We start from the raw sequence: 18,180 nt of genomic DNA, 5'->3' as shown, positions 1-18,180 counted from the left end.
GATTGCGGATGAGCAAGGAGGTTTCAGAGTGGGTAGGGGATGTGTAGATCAAGTGTTTACATTGAAGCATATATGTGAACAGTATTTAGATAAAGGTAGGGAAGTTTTTATTGCATTTATGGATTTAGAAAAGGCATATGATAGAGTGGATAGAGGAGCAATGTGGCAGATGTTGCAAGTATATGGAATAGGTGGTAAGTTATTAAATGCTGTAAAGAGTTTTTATGAAGATAGTGAGGCTCAGGTTAGGGTGTGTAGAAGAGAGGGAGACTATTTCCCGGTAAAAGTAGGTTTTAGACAGGGATGTGTAATGTCACCATGGTTGTTTAATATATTTATAGATGGGGTTGTTAAGGAAGTAAATGCTAGGGTGTTTGGGAGAGGGGTGGGGTTAAATTATGGGGAATCAAATTCAAAATGGGAATTGACACAGTTACTTTTTGCTGATGATACTGTGCTTATGGGAGATTCTAAAGAAAAATTGCAAAGGTTAGTGGATGAGTTTGGGAATGTGTGTAAAGGTAGAAAGTTGAAAGTGAACATAGAAAAGAGTAAGGTGATGAGGGTGTCAAATGATTTAGATAAAGAAAAATTGGATATCAAATTGGGGAGGAGGAGTATGGAAGAAGTGAATGTTTTCAGATACTTGGGAGTTGACGTGTCGGCGGATGGATTTATGAAGGATGAGGTTAATCATAGAATTGATGAGGGAAAAAAGGTGAGTGGTGCGTTGAGGTATATGTGGAGTCAAAAAACGTTATCTATGGAGGCAAAGAAGGGAATGTATGAAAGTATAGTAGTACCAACACTCTTATATGGGTGTGAAGCTTGGGTGGTAAATGCAGCAGCGAGGAGACGGTTGGAGGCAGTGGAGATGTCCTGTTTAAGGGCAATGTGTGGTGTAAATATTATGCAGAAAATTCGGAGTGTGGAAATTAGGAGAAGGTGTGGAGTTAATAAAAGTATTAGTCAGAGGGCAGAAGAGGGGTTGTTGAGGTGGTTTGGTCATTTAGAGAGAATGGATCAAAGTAGAATGACATGGAAAGCATATAAATCTATAGGGGAAGGAAGGCGGGGTAGGGGTCGTCCTCGAAAGGGTTGGAGAGAGGGGGTAAAGGAGGTTTTGTGGGTAAGGGGCTTGGACTTCCAGCAAGCGTGCGTGAGCGTGTTAGATAGGAGTGAATGGAGACGAATGGTACTTGGGACCTGACGATCTGTTGGAGTGTGAGCAGGGTAATATTTAGTGAAGGGATTCAGGGAAACCGGTTATTTTCATATAGTCGGACTTGAGTCCTGGAAATGGGAAGTACAATGCCTGCACTTTAAAGGAGGGGTTTGGGATATTGGCAGTTTGGAGGGATATGTTGTGTATCTTTATATGTGTATGCTTCTAGACTGTTGTATTCTGAGCACCTCTGCAAAAACAGTGATAATGTGCGAGTGTGGTGAAAGTGTTGAATGATGATGAAAGTATTTTCTTTTTGGGGATTTTCTTTCTTTTTTGGGTCACCCTGCCTCGGTGGGAGACGGCCGACTTGTTGAAAAAAAAAAAAAAAAAAAAATAAGAATAAACTGTTATTTTTATATAGTCGGACTTGCGTACTGGAAATGGGAAGTACAATGCCTGCACTTTAAAGGAGGGGTTTGGGATATTGGCAGTTTGGAGGGATGTGTTATATATCTTTATATATGCTTCCAAACTGTTGTATGTGGATGCCTCTGCAAAAACATGATTAAGTATGAGTGAGGTGAAAGTGTTGAATGATGATGAAAGTATTTTCTTTTTGGGGATTTTCTTTCTTTTTGGGTCACCCTGCCTTTGTGGGAGATGGCCGACTTGTTGAAAAAAAAAGAAAAATAATAATAATAGTAAGACAGAATGTAGGATTGCGGGTGAGCAGGGAGGCTTCAGAGTGGGTAGGGGATGTGTAGATCAAGTGTTTACATTGAAGCGTATATGTGAACAGTATTTAGATAAAGGTAGGGAAGTTTTTATTGCATTTATGGATTTAGAAAAGGCATATAATAGAGTGGATAGAGGAGCAATGTGGCAGATGTTGCAAGTATATGGAATAGGTGGTAAGTTACTAAATGCTGTAAAGAGCTTTTATGAGGATAGGCTCAGGTTAGGGTATGTAGAAGAGAGGGAGAATACTTCCCGGTAAAAGTAGATCTTAGACAGGGATGTGTAATGTCACCATGGTGGTTTAATATATTTATAGATGGGGTTGTAAAGGAAGTAAATGCTAGGGTGTTCGGGAGAGGGGTGGGATTAAATTATGGGGAATCAAATTCAAAATGGGAATTGACACAGTTACTTTTTGCTGATGATACTGTGCTTATGGGAGATTCTAAAGAAAAATTGCAAAGCTTAGTGGATGAGTTTGAGAATGTGTGTAAAGGTAGAAAGTTGAAAGTGAACATAGAAAAGAGTAAGGTGATGAGGGTATCAAATGATTTAGATAAATAAAAATTGGATATCAAATTGGGTTTGGGATATTGGCAGTTTGGAGGGATATGTTTTGTATCTTTATATGTATATGCTTCTAAACTGTTGTATTCTGAGCACCTCTGCAAAAGCAGTGATAATGTGTGAGTGTGGTGAAAGTGTTGAATGATGATGAAAGTATTTTCTTATTGGGGATTTTCTTTCTTTTTTGGGTCACCCTGCCTCGGTGGGAGACGACCGACTTGTTGAAAAAAAAAAACAAAAAAAAAAATGGGGGAGGAGGAGTATGGAAGAAGTGAATGTTTTCAGATACTTGGGAGTTGACGTGTCTGCGGATGGGTTTATGAAGAATGAAGTTAATCATAGAATTGATGAGGGAAAAAAAGTGAGTGGTGCGTTTAGGTATATGTGGAGTCAAAAAACGTTATCTATGGAGGCAAAGAAGGGAATGTATGAAAGTATAGTACAGTGGACCCCCGCATAACGATTACCTCCGAATGCGACCAATTATGTAAGTGTATTTATGTAAGTGCGTTTATACGTGTATGTTTGGGGGTCTGAAATGGACTAATCTACTTCACAATATTTCTTATGGGAACAAATTCGGTCAGTACTGGCACCTGAACATACTTCTGGAGTGAAAAAATATCGTTAACCGGGGGTCCACTGTAGTACCAACACTCTTATATGGATTTGAAGCTTGGCTGGTAAATGCAGCAGCGAGGAGACGGTTGGAGGCAGTGGAGATGTCCTGTCTAAGGGCAATGTGTGGTGTAAATATTATGCAGAAAATTCGGAGTGTGGAAATTAGGAGAAGGTGGAGTTAATAAAAGCATTAGTCAGAGGGCAGAAGAGGGGTTGTTGAGGTGGTTTGGTCATTTAGAGAGAATGGATCAAAGTAGAATGACATGGAAAGCATATAAATCTATAGGGGAAGGAAGGAGGGGTAGGGGTCGTCCTCGAAAGGGTTGGAAAGAGGGGGTAAAGGAGGTTTTGTGGGCAAGGAGCTTGGACTTCCAGCAAGCGTGCATGAGCGTGTTAGATAGGAGTGAATGGAGACGAATGATACTTGGGACCTGACGATCTGTTGGAGTGTGAGCAGGGTAATATTTAGTGAAGGGATTCAGGGAAACCGGTTATTTTCATATAGTCGGACTTGAGTCCTGGAAATGGGAAGCACAATGCCTGCACTTTAAAGGAGGGGTTTGGGATATTGGCAGTTTGGAGGGATATGTTGTGTATCTTTATACGTATATGCTTCTAAACTGTTGTATTCTGAGCACCTCTGCAAAAGCAGTGATAATGTGTGAGTGTGGTGAAAGTGTTGAATGATGATGAAAGTATTTTCTTTTTGGGGATTTTCTTTCTTTTTTGGGTCACCCTGCTTTGGTTGGAGACGGCCGACTTGTTGAAAAAAAAAAAAAAATAATATCTTTATTTCTACAAGTACATGTACAAGGTATACAGGCATAGCTGACATCAATAACATAGTACTGTAGAAAGCCGCTTGTTATGCAGAGCATTTTGGGCAAATTAGGTCAGTTTTGTCCCAGTATGCGACTCACACTAGTCGACTAACACCCAGTTACCCATTTTACTGATGGGTGAACATAGACAGCTGGTGTAAGGAAACACGCCCAGTGTTTCCACCCTCATCAGGAATCAAACCTGGACCCTCACCATGTGAACCGAGAGCTTTAGCCACCAGGCCATGGGGCCTGGATTTAAGTGCTACATTGTAGTGTACAACTATACCTTACATTGTCCATCACAGGCCTTTATGGTAGTGGTGTTTTTTCAAGCTGGAACAGTTCATGCTCCAAGTGTTCCTGGTTCCACTGCTCACTATGGTGTGTGCCACCAGTACTTCCTCTCTGGATGTGAAAGATTTTTGCTTTTCCAAAGGCCATTGACTTGTAACATTAGACATTATCTTATTTCATGATTCCTATATTTTTGGTGATAGGGTTCATATTGTCTTAGTGTTATTGCAGCCCTTAAACCAATACTTACATAACCCACACTTAGGAGAGGGAACATAATGACAGCATTTCTGTCTGACTTAGACCATTGAGAAGTCACACTGAAATGGGAATGGAAGAAGGCCAGGATATATCAAGAGGAGGTGGGAGTAGAAGGAAGAGGTAATGGTAGTGGAAGTAGAGGTAGTAATAGCGTTGGTGGAGGGCATAGAATAGCAGCAGAAGTAGTAGTAATAAAGGTAGCATTGAAAACAGCATTTCAGCATTCTGTGATTGTGATACAGTGTATTTTGCTAGAACCCATTTTCTGTCTCACTTCTTATCTAGTGCCTCATCAGTTACCAGCATGTTGACCAAGTGTAAATTTGTGAATCTGAGTTCACATATCATCACCATAAGTGTAAAATCATGGTTAGCACATGTATTGTATAGCAGACAAAACAAATAAGACAAACTTTTATTTCCATAAGATACAGTACATAGTTTAACTTGATTGGATGACATTTAACAGTAGCCATGGAAAATCCCTGGTTATGCTGAGCATTTCAGGCAAGATAAACCTTAAAACTAATAGAGCATAAAAGATGTAATAAACATTGCACCCATAGATATACAATAGGTGCAAAATACACCTGTTGTCCATTTATAGTGCCATTCACTATTTTAAATTTGAACCAATAATTTGAAACTAGAAATAACAAAAAAAGGCACAATACCGTGACTGGAATTATACAGGAATACGTAACCCACACATAGAAGAGAGGAGCTTACGTTGTCGTAAGCTCCTCTCTTCTATGTGCGGGTTATTTGTGTATTGAAACTAGAAACCTTTAGAATGAAATATGAAAAATAGAATAAATGGAATTTTTGTGTACGGTTTAGTGGTGCAGCTTATTTGTATAACTAGCAGAGGTTTACATATTTGTCTTTTATGTAACAGCATGTACGTCTGGAGAATGGACTTGTAAAGATGGTTCGTGTATACCGAAAGAAATGCTTTGTGATGGCCGCCTTGACTGTCCAGACAACTCAGATGAAGACAGCTGCCCTATAAGTAAGATTTAATTTTATTGCAGTCATTTGTTGCTTATGTCTAGTACAACAACAATAAAACAACAACAACAATAACAACAGTAATAATAATAATAATAATAATCTTTTATAATTATACAATGAATGTAATTTTTGAGGTAAAATGGTTGGAGAAGAGTTTTTTGTTTTCCTGAGGGTGTCAGTGTAACATCATTTTCTCTCTTAATTAAATGGCATTTAAATTCATTCTGCTCTGTTGTGTTAAATTAAGAGCCTGTTGCTTATAACTTTTCTCATAATTATTTTGGTTTGGCTCAAACCTCCATAATGATGGATGTTTTATTACTGTTATTTGGATGTATGAAGAGGCACGCATACTTATGTTAATAGCAGGTTTGACATAATTTCAACTCCTATATGTTTTGTAATGGTTAGAGGGTGGTAAAGAACACTTTAGATTTAGGAGCTTGAACATCCAGCAGGGTTTTGTGAGCATGTTAAATAGGAGTAAATGGAGACAAATAGATTTTAATGGACATGTAGTTGGAGTGTGAGCAAGGTAATTTTAGAAGTTTCAGGGAAACTAGTTAGTCAGACTTGAATCCTGGAGGTGGAAAGGACAGTGCTTGCACTCAGGAGGAGGATGAGTGGAGATGTTGCGGTCATAGGGTAATCTGAATTGTGATGTCAGTACACTTTTGATAAGACAACACTTGAATGAATAATGGTAAATGTGTTTTCTACTTTTGGTTACCCTTCCTTGGCAGATGACCACTGAGGTAAAAAAAAAAATTCTTGTTATTATTTTTTAACACTGGCTGTCTCCCATCAAGGTAGACCATTTTGACAAAGAAGAAAAGACTTTAACTGTCATTGGTTCAAAACTGTCTTAGCAGAAGCATGTTGAGATTACAGTTCAGATGACCCTCCAAGCTGCAGCATCCCCATCCCTCCTTCAGAGTGTAGACATTATACCTCTTATCTCCAGAACTCTAGTCTGGCTAACTGGTTTCCCAGAATCTCTTCATAAATGTTACTTTGCTCACACTCCAACAACACATCAAAACATAAAATCCACTTGTCTCACTTCCACCTAACATACTCACTTAAGCCTGTTGGATATCTGAGTCCTTAGCACTTAAAACTCCTTTATTCCCTCACACCAGCCTTACCTAGGATGACTCCTACCCCTTCTTCTCTCAGCTCCATATATGCCCTACTAGTCATCTTGTTTTGCTCCATCTTCTCTAAATGTCCAAATCACCTCAGCAGCCTCGCCTTAGCCCTCTGAATAATATCTTTGGTAACTCTGTACCTCCTCCTAACCTCCAGTTTACAAATTCTTTATTTAATATTCTCACTCAGTGATTAAGTTAATGATATATAGTGAGTGAAAGGAGTATCATTATATAGTGAGAAAGACTCACGTGCAAATTAATTGTTAAGTATATCAGTAACCATGCAAACGAACCATAATGATAGTATATTAACATAAATGTAGTGGAGTATTTAAATTAGTGTGGTATCACCCATGAAGTGACATAGATACCAAATATATCTTAAGTCAATCACTGCTACTATGTCATTCCACTGCTCTTGGATGCTGTACTTAAATTACCTAAAGTAGAGTTAAAGGGAATTGCAAATTTGCACATGTAGTACAGAATTAATTGTAGGATAATTATTATTAAGAATTATAATTAATAATAATAATAATATTATTATTATTATTATTATTAACAATATTAATAATTATAATAATAATAATAATATTATTATTATTATTAATAATAATAATAATACTATTTCTCCATGGGGAAGTGGAACAGAATTCTTCTTCCGTAAGCCATGTGTGTCGTAAGAGGCGACTAAAATGCCAGGAGCAAGGGGCTAGTAACCCCTTATCTTGTATACATTACTTGGTGTTAAAATCTTATTAAACTAATACATAAGCTTGGGAAAATGAATTGAAATATTTATTGTAGAATGCCTTTTGAAGTTGAGCACTCTTTAGAGTCTATATTTTTTAAATAAACATACACTTTAAGTAGAGCATGGCATGGTAAATTTTGGTATTGTTTAGTGAAGGAATAGTGATACTAGTAGTAGTAAGGGTTTTTAATTAGTTTTTATGGTTTAATCTTTAATATATGTGAAAATAATATTGCAAGAGTGAAAGACTCATTGAGAGTCAACCTTGCTGCATCTTGTTATGATTGGTTTTGTAAGCAGAACTAATAGAATGCACTTCTACTGGATGCTGGTCATTTTCACACACAAGGTTATTAACCATTCCCTATTTTGGAGTATGCTCTTGTACTAATATACCATTTAATCCTTGCTCAGTATATTAGTTAGACACTTGGGTGGAGGCATTTTTTTAATAGCCAAATATATAGAGGTATATGTATTGGTAATAGGTTGAAGTGTTAAATTACCAGTGTTTAAAATTCAAGGAGAGTATGAAGGGGAATTTCTTGCATGGATTTTCTCTTCCCAAGATAGGGAATTATACATGTTAACTTCTAGCTAATTAACTACTACTAATTTAATAATATTTTGCATTTGTAGTGAAGATTTCATGCATGAATGGTAATGTTTTTGCATAGCCTGTGATCGTACGCAGTGGACATGTAGAGATGGTTCTTGTATTCCCCGAGAAAAACTTTGCGATGGACGCTATGATTGTCCTGACTACACTGATGAGTACACGTGCGAAGTTGGTAAGATTTTTATCTTGGGTTTTAGGGGCTTTTTGTAAAGGTAATAGTAAGGTAATAGTAAGTACTTACTTAATAAATTTTGCTTTGTTCATTATAAATTAAACTTGTATGAATAGGAGCAATGACTTACTGTATTGTGTCCTGTATCTTGTTCTGAAAATTTGTATTTTAAGTTTAAAATTGCAAGCCATGAACACTTCAGCTGGAAGGAAATTATTTTACGGTAAGTAAATTGCTGAATGATGCATGCTGATGTTGAAGGTTACTACTCTTGAATGTTTGCTCTTAATATTTCACATGATTATACAAATACTCAATAATTACAGATGTTATATATTTATCACATTGGGTTTATGTAGGTAGGTTTGTGTTACATGATTTCATTGTATAAATTTCATGTAAGACTGATGAAAATTAATGCCTTATAAAAATTCCTCATTGGGAGACAGCCATTGAGTTAAATAAAAATAAAGTGTACATTCGTGTATAGTACACGAAAACTTTAGAATTAAAACAATATTTTTTAAAGGCTTCAGGTAAATAATGTATGATTTTGGGTTTTTGGTAATTGTAATAAGTAATACTGTATAAGAAAATATGGAGGCTATGAGTTAGACTGTGTTATGCAAACAAAATGATTCCTTAGTAATAACAGTGATAACACATTACAATAATCCTTGCAAACTGATCAGGATTCATTATAGAGAAGTTGATCTTAGCAAGAGAAAAATAAAATTCAAAATTCAAGTCAATACAATAGTCCATTTTTCTTGAATTTTTACAAAGAAAATATGAGCATTCCACTCATAAAGCAGAAGGTCATATGCAAAATGAAATAAACTTGTTCAGAAATCAAGAAAGGAACACAAATTTCATCTTAACTACATGCATTGAGTAAGGAATACTGGGCATTGAACTGATGGTCTGGTAATTTTTATTTTTTACAAATCCACAACTTACACAATTTGTCACTTTCTTGATACAGTGAAATACTCATTTCATTCTTATGTAAGGAGCAGTACCAGAATCAGAAAAAATACAAACTTATTTTCTTATAAAAAGAACCTAACACAGTTATGCTGAAAATAAAGGCATTTGGTAAAGAAAAACTCTGACTCAGTTGTAGAGTGCTCAGTTCACAATGAAAGGGCCTGAGGTGTGATACTCAGGCAGGGCTTTAACTGTTTTCTGATTTTTAAATAAGTACAGTGGACCCCCGCCTTACGATGGCATCGCGTTACGTTAAATCCGCCATATGATACATTTTAACGCAAAATTTTTGCCTCGCCTCGCACTAAGAAAAAGAGATTAAGGAAGTGTGTGCAAAGTGGGTTGAACTGCAAACCTTTATGGATGAAAATCACCCTCACACAGCTATTGCAAGCCGTGCTGGTAACTATTACAATGACAGTGTTGTGAACCACTTTAGACAAATCATAAAGGAAAGAGAGGTACAGAGCTCTATGGACAGATATGTTGTGCGTCAGAGGTCCAGTGACTCTCAAGCTGGTCCTAGTGGCATTAAAAGAAGAAGGGAAGTAACCCCGGAAAAGGACTTGATACCTCAAGTCCTAATGGAAGGGGATTCCCCTTCTAAACAATAACAACTTCCACACTCTCTCCTCCTCCCATCCCATCAATCATCACCAGATCTTCAATAAAGGTAAGTGTCATGTATTCTATTCTTAGTAGAGTATTAACTGTGCATGTCTTCTTCAGTTTGTGTGTATTAAAATTAATATTTCATGTGGTAAAAATTTTTGTTTTTTCATACTTTGGGGTGTCTTGCACGGATTAATTTTATTTCCATTATTTCTTATGGGGAAAATTAATTCGCCTTACGATAATTTCGGCATATGATGAGCTCTCAGGAACGGATTAATATCGTAAGGCGGGGGTCCACTGTATTGAACCTAGGTGTTATTGACTGCTGTGGGTCACAACTGAGATGGTGATAGCCTGTCTTAGAAAGGCTGAACTGAGGAAATGAACCTGTAAATTGTGTGGGAAAGTCATTATTTTTGTAAAATTAAAACAATGCTAGAATATGAAATGAAGAAACCTTTTCTCATTAAAAAAAGTGCTGATTCCACACATGAACAAATCATGTATAAAAGTTAATGCATTAATTTGAAAAAAATTAAAAAATTATCATAATTTTTTTTACAAGTGATTATGTGTGAGGTGAAAGAGTTGAATGATGAAAGTATTTTCTTTTTGGGGATTTTCTTTATTTTTTGGATCACCCTGTCTCAGTGAGAGATGGCTGACTTGTTTAAAAAAAAAAAAAAAGTAAAATAATTCTGGGAGTTGCACAGTCTTGTATCAGTTGGTACAAACCACTACGAGTGGTTAAGAGAAGTCAACATGCAACCGAAAGCAATTCTTCCATGCTCGCTAGTCCTATGTGTATTCTTGGCCATTATTCCAAATAATATCCTGTGAATGTTCTGCTAGAGATTACTGTAGTTGCAATAGCAACACATAACATACTTAATGAGATTTTTCAGTTATCTAAATATCATTGCATGTACCTGTACTGTACTGTATATATATTTTTACTATATAATCATGCTCACATTGTGCATGCTGTTAGAGATATGGAGGAAGACACATATACAGTTTTGTCATTTCTTTCATTGTAATAAAGAGACAACCAAGAAAGGAGTATGTGTAGTGAGTGGAGACAAGCAACATGAAGTGAAATGATAGTTAGCTGCAAATAATATCCCTACTCACTCTATATGTTCCCTTTGTTGCCTCTATATTAGGACTGAAGAAATAGCTCATAAAAAATATTTCCTTTAATTAATGTCATAACTGCATTTATGAGTCTTCTTTAACAATTGGTTGGTATCACCATACCTGTACATCCAGCTGTTAGGAATACTAAAATGATCCGAGAACTTATATTTTTTTTGATGATAGCTTGTGCCTCTGGTGAGTGGACTTGTGGCGATGGAACGTGTGTTAAAGAACAGGCACGATGTAATGGTGCCTATGAGTGTCCTGACTATACAGATGAAGAGGCATGTCCAGGTATGAATAATTTTGTCAACATAAAAATGGTAACAGTAACAGTCATTATAGATCAGTTTTTTACTAATATAAGTGTCTGTATCTGGAGTCTCCTGTTTGTACTTGCCTGTTGGGGTTGCAAGGGTCAATTCTCAGATACTGGCAGTACTTCTTAATTTGCGTCTGGCCAGATTCACTCCTTGTAGGAGCAACATCTAAACTGTCGTATCTGGGCGCCTCTGCAAAGATGGTGATTATGCGTGAATAGTGGTGAAGGTGTTTCTTTTTTGGGTCACCCAGTCTCAGTGGGAGATGGACAGTGTGCTAAAAAGAATATGCATGTATGTATATGTATACAGCTTCTCCTCACTTAGTAATGTACTTGTTTACTGACGCCTCGGACTTACGACAGGCTCTCTGACCAGTATTTATACCTAAATAATGTATATTAGAGTTGATTTCCACTATTCTGTTTATTTCAGTATGCAGTACACTACTGTATAAACATTTAAAAATATACCAGAAATGTTATAAATAGTGCAAAAGTGACATTAAAACAATATCAAAGATGGTTGACACAAACCCCCTACCATTATAGTATGCTCCTCACTCAGCGATGAATTCGTTTAATGACGTGGTCTTAACCCTTTCAGGGTTCGTCCCGTAGATCTACGGCTTTACATTCAGAGTCCAAACCGTAGATCTACGCCATGAACTCAGCTCACTCTGATTAACTGCGAGTGGTAAATTTGGGCTTAGATATAAGAGAATACATCTATGTGGTATGTGTGTACCACATAAAACAAATCCTGCAGCACACTGTGTATAATGAGAGAAAAAAAAACTGAGACCGTGATTTTTTATTAAAACCGACTTTGCAGTGTTTTTTGTATGTTTTTTATAGTTGTATTTGTGATTTCTTGGTCTCATTTGATAGAATGGAAAACATATTACAGAAATAGAGATTATTTTGATTGGTTTTAGCACTGGAAATGGCTTGAAACTGAGCTCAAAATAGCGGAAATGTTAAATTTTTGCAGATGTTCAAGAGTAAACAAATGACCTCACACGTCTAATACACGTCAGCTGGTGGGTCTAATATACATTCACAAATGTGGTGATGATATTTATACAATTATTACAATATTGCATAACAGTAAATCTTCTATTTTTTGGTGTGAATAAAAATTCATTATGTGAATAAAAAATCAAAATGGAATTCATTTGTAAAGCCTCAAAACCGTAACTAATGAACAGAGGAAATGTTAGTTTAGTGCCAGGAATACCTACATTGTTTATTCTGGACCCTATTTTGAAATTGGAATTGGAATATTTTGAACTTTGTGTTAAATTGGCCAAATTACCAATTTCCGATCACTTTATTTTGTAGTTGAAACAGTTGACTTGGCGATTTCTTGTGCTCAATCGATAGAATAGAAGTAATACTAGTGAAATAGCTAAGAATTTGGTCAACTGGAATAATATAATTGGCTTAAAAAGGGAGTCAAAGTCGGCAAAATCGCCGATTCGTAAATATCGCTGACACGTCAAAATTCACGAGAGCTTAATTTCGTCAGTTTTCCATCAAATTTCGTACTTTTTGTTTTATTACCTTCAGAAAAAGTTTCTCTATCATTTCTTAAGAAAAAATAACAAAATTTTTTTTTTTTTAAATTCTTGGACACTGGTGCACCCTTTGAAATTTGGCCTCTGGACCCTGAAAGGGTTAGGAATGGAACTCTGTCGTTAAGTGAGGAGAGGCTGTATATGTTTCTTTGTCTCTATATAGCTCTCTCTTTGTTTTATTTGTAGAATATAAAGCATGTTGAATATGATCACAGCATGTTGAATTTTGCTGAGTGTAAATATTTATTTAAAAATTTTTTGTAACATTGTCACCTGAAGAGGGTGTCTAGTAGACTCAATTTTTGCATTTTTCTGTACTATTGAATATGGAGTTATTTGTAAACATTAGCCTGTATTGATTGTTTGTGCATCCTTCAGAGTGGACATGTACAGATGGGTCAACTATTCCTCAACAAGCTCACTGTGATGGCCGTTATGACTGTCGTGATTACTCCGATGAGGAAAATTGCCCTCCAGGTAGGCAGTAATGAGACTCAGCGATTAGCCATGTTTCTTCCTAAAAGTTAACCAACATATAGTTAAACAATCCTCATATCACCGATACAGTTTTTTAGAAAAGATAATCATAAAAATAATAATAATATTGTGATTATTATATATTATTATTATTAGTAGTAGTAGTAGTTGTAGTAGTATTAGCAGCAGTAATAGTAGTAGCAGTAGCATTATTATTATAAGTAACAGTAGTGGTAGTAATAGTAGTAGTAATATTATTATTGTAAGTAACAGTAGTGGTAGCAATTGAAGTAGTATTAATGATAGTGGTATTAATAATAATAGTAGTAATAATGGTAGTATAGAGGACCCTCGGTTATCGGCCGTAATCCGTTCCAGAAGGTTGGCTGAAAACCGAAATAATATTTCCCATAAGAATTAATGTAAATACAATTAATCTGTTCCAGACAGAAATATTAAAAAAAAAAAATAATTTTTTTTAACAATTATATAAATATTACATACCTTTATTGAAGGCTAATGCTGGCTTCTGGAAGACAGGGAGGAGGAAAGAGGGAGGAGTTAGTGTTTGGAAGCAGAATCCCCTCCGTAAAAACTTTAGATAGCAGAGCCTTCTCTGAGGTTACTTCCCTTCTTTGTCTTTTAATGCCACTAGGACCAGCTTAAGAGTCACTGGACCCCTGTCTCACAAAATAACTGTCCAGAGTGCTCTGTTTCTGGCATCTCTTTTAAGATTTCCCTGAAGTGAGACAGGGTTTTATCACTAAACATGTTGCAGATATGGCTTGTTTCAGCTTTGTCAGGGTAGTACTTCCCGACAAAACTTTGCACATCATTCTACTTTGCACAAATGTTCTTAATCAATAATGAAAGCATCTCCTTCACTCCCTCTTCCTCCTCCTCTGAAGCAAGTTCCTCAGCTGCAGTCTGTTGCTGTTCAAGTTGAAGCTGTTGCGGTTCTTCAGTGGTTAGCTCTTCCCTGTGATCCTCCACCAACTCTTCCACATCCTCGCCACTCGCCTCCAACCCCAGGGACTTCCCTAGTGCCACAATAGAGTCCACAGGGTTGGCAGGGTCAGAGTCAGCCTCAAACTCTTCAAAATCCCTCTCTTGGACGCAATCTGGCCACAGTTTTCTCCAACCAGAGTTCAAAGTCCTGGAAGTCACTCCCTCCCAAGCCTTACCTATAAGGCTTATGTCATGGAGGATAGTGAAATGATTCCTCTAGAACACTCTTAGGGTCAACTGAATGTCTGAAGTCACTTCAAAGCACTTTTGAAACACTGCTTTTGTATAGAGTTTTTTGAAGGTAGAAATGACCTGCTGGTCCATGGGCTGGAGGAGAGGAGAGATGTTAGGAGGCAAGAACTTCACTTTTATAAAACTGAAGTCCCTAAACACTTGGTCTTCCAAGTCTGGAGGATGTGCAGGCGCATTGTCCAGTACCAGGAAGCACTTGAGTGGCAATTTCTTTTCCAGGAGGTATTTTTTCACACCAGCCAAACACATCATTAATTCACTCTTTGAAAATTTGCCTTGTGACCCATGCCTTATGATTAGCTTTCCACATCACACACACTCTGTTCTTCATGACATTGTGTTTCTTGAACACATTGTGATTTTCTGAGTGACACACGAGTAAAGGCTTCACTTAGAAATCGCCACTAGCATTACCACACAACAAAAGAGTAAGCCTGTCTTTCATAGGCTTGTGTCCTGGCAGTGCCTTTTCCTCTTGAGTGATGTAGGTCCTGCTTGGCATTTTCTTCCAGAACATGCCTGTTTTGCAACAATTGAACACTTGTTGGGGTTTGAATCCTTCAGCCTCTATGTACCCCTGGAATTCCTGCACGAATTTTTCAGCTGCACATTTGTCAGAACTTGCAGTCGCACCATGCCTTACAACACTGTGTATGCCACTACGTTTCTTAAATCTATCAAACCATCCTTTGCTGGCCCTAAATTCACAAACTGCAGTACTTGTTCCAGGCATTTTCTTTGCAAGATCCTCATGCACCTGCCTTGCCTTCTCACAAATACAGTGGACCCCCGCATAACGATCACCTCCGAATGCGACCAATTATGTAAGTGTATTTATGTAAGTGCGTTTGTACGTGTATGTTTGAGGGTCTGAAATGGACTAATCTACTTCACAATATTCCTTATGGGAACAAATTCGGTCAGTACTGGCACCTGAACATACTTCTGGAGTGAAAAAATATCGTTAACCGGGGGTCCACTGTAATCGACTCTACAACACTGTCTCCCACTAATTCTTTGTCCTTAATCCACAGTAATAATAACTTTTCCATCTCTTCCATTACTGGCCTTTGTTTAGTTAGAAGAGTTTCTCCTTTAGCAACATTAGCATCCTTGATTTGTTCTTTCTTTGCCAGGATGGATGTAATTGTTGATTTATTCTTGCTGTACATCCTGGCAAATTCCACCACCTTCATACCACTCTCAAACTTTTCTATCACTTCACGCTTAAAACTCACGGTGTTTCTCACTTTCTTTACCACAGTAACTTTCTTTGGAACCATGGTTACTTATTTCACAGTTGCACTGCAAAAATAACACAAACTACAATGGGAAATAAGCAAAATGTTTGGATGTATGAGCAGAAGCTTCCTCAGCCACCAAGAGACACAGCCAAACTGACACGCAAGCAGACTCAGCCGGTGAATGGACACATCCCAAACTGTCTGATCATTGAATTAACGGCTGATAACCGGGCGCCGAAAAACTGGCCTATCACCGAGTTGGCCGATAACAGAACCGGCCAATAACCGGGGGTCCGCTGTAGTAGTAGTAGTAATAATAGTAATAGTAGTGGTAGTAGTAATAATAGAAATAGTAGTAACAATAATAGTAGTAATAGACACATTAACAGTAGTATTGGTAATAGCATTTGTAATAGTAGAGCACACCATCACATTATCATTCACTTGCTGATAGTTAAAGAATTATAACTTAGCATTATTAGGAAGCAGTCTTGACATATCTTCTCACTGTCATCATGCAACATCTCAGAAAAGTAATTCACATGACAAATTTTATTATGATTTTTGTTTGCATGTGACCTTGCATTATTCCATTTGTTACTAATCATATATTCTAATTTTTAAACCTGTTTAATTTTTCATCTTTTATATAATAATCTCTTTTTTATCATAGTTTATTATCATGTTTCTTGTTTTATTTTCTTTATTGCTTCTTGAGAATAGCAATCACATTTCTCATTTGTAAATATCTTCACTTGTTAATGTAACCATTTATTATGAAATGTATATCATGTTCTTCAAGTATTTCCTGGGAAAATATATATTCTTTTTTTACCCACCACTTTTGGCTTGTACAAAAGTCTCTGTATTTTCATTATCCTTGGCACTTAACGTATGTTATCTTTTACTAGGTCTATGCATGTAAATAAGTCGCACAGTGGAGTTTATAGCATATTATTGTGAAAGATGTTTCTTCACCAGGAACTTTATGACTTAACAGTAAAATGCCATAATATGCGTTGTGTGTCTTAGTTTCTTACTGTCAGTATACTCTACCATTGTAATGCCACTAGGTCTATCATTTGAGAAAAACACACCATGATGGCTGTCCTCTTCCTCCCATTCTCATCTCTAGATCTTGTGAAGTGGGGCTTCCTTGTGGCATTGTATTTTAGAAAGAGGATCCCTAAATTGTATTGTTGGCTTTCTAAGCTGATTTTGAACTAGCATCCCTGCCTTATAACTTTTTTTTTATCATTTTGTTGTTCATGTTTAGTGAAACTTGTTATTCCCTTTAAACCCATGTATCTATTAAAACTTGATACTGCTGGAAAATAGTAGTCCTGTACAGTGGAACCTCTGGTCACGAACATTTCCGAACACGAACAAATTGGTTTACGATCATAAAATAAACCAAATTTTTGCATCTGGTTGCGAACACATAATCGGATGCCAAACAAACACAGCTGTGCCAATTTTCACATTCTGCACCATTTTTTTGCATGCACCAATTTTCTCCACTTCCTGTTGTTTGTGTACACCTAACAAAGACCCTTGCCTTGTAGTCGGTCTCGATCAGATGTGCGTTCATTCTCTGTGAACTCCATGTGTTGTATTTCTTGTGTTTTTGAATTCATTTTGCAATTAACCATGGCACCATAGCCTCTAAATAAGTGAAAAGTGGTAATGTGGGTGAAAAGAAGGGTTTGAAGAAAGTTGAAAAAGAAATGAAGAAGGAAATTATTGAAAAGTATGAGCGTGGTGTGTGTATTACCAATCTTGCTGCGGAGTTCAAGAAGCCAAAGTCTACGATATCGACTATTCTGAAACAGAGAACGGTTATTAAAGCAGCTAATGTTGCTAAGGGAGTTATGATCTTAACCAAGCAGAGGTCTTAAGTGCTGGAAAAGGTGGAGAAACTGTTGCTAGTGCAGAAAGTGACGAATTTAAAGCCAGTAGAGGATGGTTTGAAAAGTTTCATAAGAGAAGTCGCATTCATATTGTGGTAAGGCATGGAGAAACTGCTGGCTCTGACGCCACTGCTGCAGAAGCGTTCTTGAAAGATTTTGTTGAATTCATGAAGGTCGAAGGATACATTCCGCAACAAGTGTTTAACTGCGATGAGACCGGGTTGTTTTAGAAGAAGATGCCGAGGAGGACCTACGTCACCCAGGAGGAGAAGGCTATGCTCGGCCACAAGCCAGTGAAGGACAGATTAACCCTTTTGCTGTGCATGAGCACAAGTGGCGATCTAAAAACTAAATTGCTCGTCGTCTGCCAGTTCGAGAATCCTTGTGCGCTCAAGCAGCAGAGTGTGAACAAGACCAGACTGCCTGTGATGTGGAAGGAGAATACGAAGGGTTGGGCTA

General features: G+C 37.1%; 1 protein-coding gene across 50 annotated transcripts in view; it reads left to right on the top strand.

Moving 5' to 3' along the window:
* The window catches only part of trol (terribly reduced optic lobes), a 960,590-nt gene that overhangs the window by 378,341 nt on the left and 564,069 nt on the right, over window positions 1-18,180 (top strand). For 47 of the 50 annotated variants that reach the window (XM_070082142.1, XM_070082177.1, XM_070082160.1 and 44 more), the window contains 4 exons: window positions 5,372-5,485; window positions 8,073-8,186; window positions 11,115-11,225; window positions 13,209-13,307. In XM_070082142.1, coding sequence (XP_069938243.1) covers window positions 5,372-5,485; window positions 8,073-8,186; window positions 11,115-11,225; window positions 13,209-13,307 — 438 coding nt within the window. The remainder of the gene's footprint in view (window positions 1-5,371; window positions 5,486-8,072; window positions 8,187-11,114; window positions 11,226-13,208; window positions 13,308-18,180) is intronic. The other 3 variants (XM_070082166.1, XM_070082151.1, XM_070082137.1) reach the window with 1 other exon arrangement.

The sequence above is a fragment of the Cherax quadricarinatus genome, chromosome 7, assembly GCF_038502225.1.
Source record: "Cherax quadricarinatus isolate ZL_2023a chromosome 7, ASM3850222v1, whole genome shotgun sequence".
Classification (NCBI taxonomy): Eukaryota; Metazoa; Arthropoda; class Malacostraca; order Decapoda; family Parastacidae; genus Cherax; species Cherax quadricarinatus.
Note: the sequence above shows the minus strand (reverse complement) of the source record. Positions and strands in the feature narration are given on the sequence as shown.